Source organism: Carica papaya, chromosome 2 (assembly GCF_054855325.1).
Source record: "Carica papaya isolate Zhongbai chromosome 2, ASM5485532v1, whole genome shotgun sequence".
Lineage (NCBI taxonomy): Eukaryota > Viridiplantae > Streptophyta > Magnoliopsida > Brassicales > Caricaceae > Carica > Carica papaya.
In genome coordinates, this window is record NC_142310.1 from 27,157,213 (window position 1) to 27,160,539 (window position 3,327).

Here is a 3,327-nt window from a genome sequence, read left to right on the forward strand (position 1 = left end):
TAAAAAAAAATTAAATAACAATTGCTCCCGTTGAAGAAAAACTTGTTGTAAAACTAAAACAGTCAATTTTTTAAGAATAAAAAAAATAATTTTCTTTTCAAATAGACCAACGACTTTGACTTTGACTTGTATTCGTTTTCATTCACGTGTACTTCACTATAATATAAATATTTTTATAAGAATATATTGTGTTTATATACTATATTAAGATAGATGGTATTGTTTATATATGTTATTAGGTGTGAAATGAGTCAATTTAGAAATTGAGACAGAGTGCAAAGACCCTCTAAACTAATTATTTGAACCATATAGTGCTCAAAAACACCAAATAAATTATGTCCAAACTCTAGAATATTATTAATACAACATATTGAGATATTTTAAACATAAAACTATGCTTATTTACTAGAGATTAACGAACTAGTACCTGATTAAGCTAGTAAAACTATGTTATTTGATAATAATAGAAAGTTTTAAGGTGAGTTATCTGAAGAGATACCTCTATAAATTGTGTTTGCAATCTCTTTTACCAATTTTAATTTATTTAATTAATTTCTCTGGAGCGTTGATTTTCTTGTTTTAAATTGCTTAAATTTGGGAATTCAATTTATCTGCATTTTAGGTTGCCATAACACTTGGACTAAATTAAAATAATAATAATCATACATAATTAAGTAAAAATAAGTTATTTAAGTATTTGATTTGATTTTTTTTAGCTAAATTTAAGTATATGGGATCAATTAAACAAAATAAACCAATAATATAATAGAACAATTGAATTTAAGTTCACTTACATCATAAATTTGGATTGATATAATCATGGCTGTGAATTTTTACTACGTCCTAGTTGGTCTACATTATTATACATATCTTGCCCTACCTTACTACATATCCAATTTCAACACCGAATTTCAATTATTTTAAAATTTTGAACAATTTGCTCTAACAACTTTGACACTTTTGGACTTCAGAATTTTCAACTACACGTACATATATGCATATATATGTATAAAATTAACTAATTACTGAAGTATATTTATTTAACTGTTGACACAACGTGACAGCCAAACCAAGTCATCTCACATCACGTGGAGCTTAGAAGAAAATTCATGTATATTAATATATAATTTACTCACTATATTTATAAATTATAGGTTAAAATTATATACATATACATAGTCAATGACCAAAAAGACCCTCAATCCAAAAAGTAGAGCTGATCACTCTCACCATATCTAACAACACCTCTACTCAAGTAAATCTATAATTATAAATATATATCAAGTTACCCTTTTAAAAATATGCCCACGATGCTTTTACATATTTAATTACCGCTAAATAATAGTTTATATATATTTTTTAAACGGTAATTAATTATAAGAGCACCGTGATTAGAGGGTAACATATATATATATATATATAGATATATGTAAATCTAGATGTGTATTAAGTATTTTAACAAATGATGAAATGAAAATTATAAAACTAGCACGACCACATCGGCTCTCCCAAGCTGGCCTGGTCCATTCCCATGTCCATGTCAAAAATTGGCTTGGGTTGTGAGGTGATGAACCTGGAGGAAGGCGAACCGCTACTACTTGGGCTAGTTGGGCTGAGCCCATGAGCTGAGAAGGAGGCAGTCTGCCTCAGCCGCAGCTGCACCACCTCAGCCTGGGCCAAAGCCAACTGGGTTTGAAGAATGTCGATCTGATGTTGCAGGGACGATATGGCTCCGACACAGCCATAAACTGGGTCTCGGACTCTTGCATTTGCCTCGTACACCATGCTGCTAACGGCATCTCCCCGCTGGTGCTCTGGCAACTCCTGTAAAATTCAGTAAATTAGGCCCATTGAACGATTGCCAGGGCCCAATATTTATTGGCCCAATTTTTTTGGTATACATCAGGGTGACATCATTTAATGACTTTAAAACTTTTTTTTTTTTAAAATAAATAATATTTACTTGTAATTTATTACCATTGCTCTAAAGTTAATCCTAGTTATTATATTAGAAAAAAAAAAAAATCAATGAAATTGAAAGAAAGGGAAAAGAAAACAAAAAAACAAAGAAGCAAAATAATTTTGGGGGGCTCACGTGCAAAATAGAATAATAAAATGTGATACAACACAGATTAGGTTGTCTGTGTATATATCTATGTGTATGTGGGTGAATACTTGGCATATAATCTTGTAATTTGGACAATATTCATTTATTTGCATCTGCAGTTTAATAACTTTACAAATCACCAAGAAAATAATTTTATCTCTAGATCTCTGTTTTTACTGAGTGGGTGATATATCAGGTTTAGCGATCATCGTCCCCATAATTCCAATTGAAATGTAAAAGGAAAAAGGAGGCATCACAGGGAAGAAGAACTGTATGCAACGAATGAGATGGGTTATAAATATACAAATATAATATATATATATATATATATATAAGTAGGCACGGAGAAAGTAAAAATGGAAGTAATAACTTATGGAAAAGAACAAGAATGTAAACTTAAATTTGAAGAAAGAAGAAAAAAAAAAATCACAAAATTACCTGAAGCATCTTGTTGACATTGCTAGCCCCAAAAACTTTATGAACATTAGCAAATTTGTGAGGCTCATCTGCAGGAAAATAAGGAGCAAACACACAGTCCTGTGCACATCTTCTTCTGAGAAGCTTGCATGCTGCACAAGGTGAAGCTGCACCCTGTTTTCTCCCACTTTCCTTCATTTTCTTAAAATTTTTCTTCTCAGCCAAACACAAGTACAGAAGAAGAGAGGAGAGGTGGGAAAATAAAGAAAAAGGTAGAAGGGGGACAAAGGGTGGAGGGTTTTTTATAAACCTAAAAGAGACATGCAGGCCCCCCCCCCTTCTTCCACAACACAAGAACCCTTTAGATTTTTGGTCCACAAAATAAAACATCTCTCCAAAGTCTCATCACTGGACAAAACTTTTTTATTATTTCATTATTCTTCTTCTTCTTCTTCGTCGTCGTTTTCTTCTTCTTATGCTCAGCTACTCTCTCTCTCTCTCCCTTCAATATACATACATGAGACATGATGTATGATACATATACATATACATATACACACACATAAAAACAAACATATACGTATATAATCATTTTGCTCATTGCATGATTTCATAATTTTATTTTGGTGGGTCCGTACTTTATTTTATTATTTTCTTTTTAAAGGTGGTTTGTAGAGTAGATAGTGTGAAAATGATGCATATCCTTCGAACTTTTTTACACTTAGCCTCTATATACTCTTAGTAATATATATATATATATATGTATATATTAAAAAATAACAAAATAAATTACAAACTAACAC

General features: G+C 31.0%; 1 protein-coding gene across 1 annotated transcript; it reads right to left on the reverse strand.

Moving 5' to 3' along the window:
• Positions 1 to 1,095: 1,095 nt before the first annotated feature.
• LOC110806897 (LOB domain-containing protein 4) lies at positions 1,096 to 3,034 on the reverse strand. Its single transcript, XM_022031885.2, has 2 exons — positions 2,546 to 3,034; positions 1,096 to 1,824 (listed from the first exon to the last, which is right to left on the reverse strand). Exons 1-2 carry the CDS (start codon positions 2,912 to 2,914, stop codon positions 1,486 to 1,488), a joined length of 708 nt encoding a protein of 235 aa, XP_021887577.2. The 5' UTR covers positions 2,915 to 3,034; the 3' UTR covers positions 1,096 to 1,485.
• Between the last annotated feature and the right edge of the window lie 293 nt (positions 3,035 to 3,327).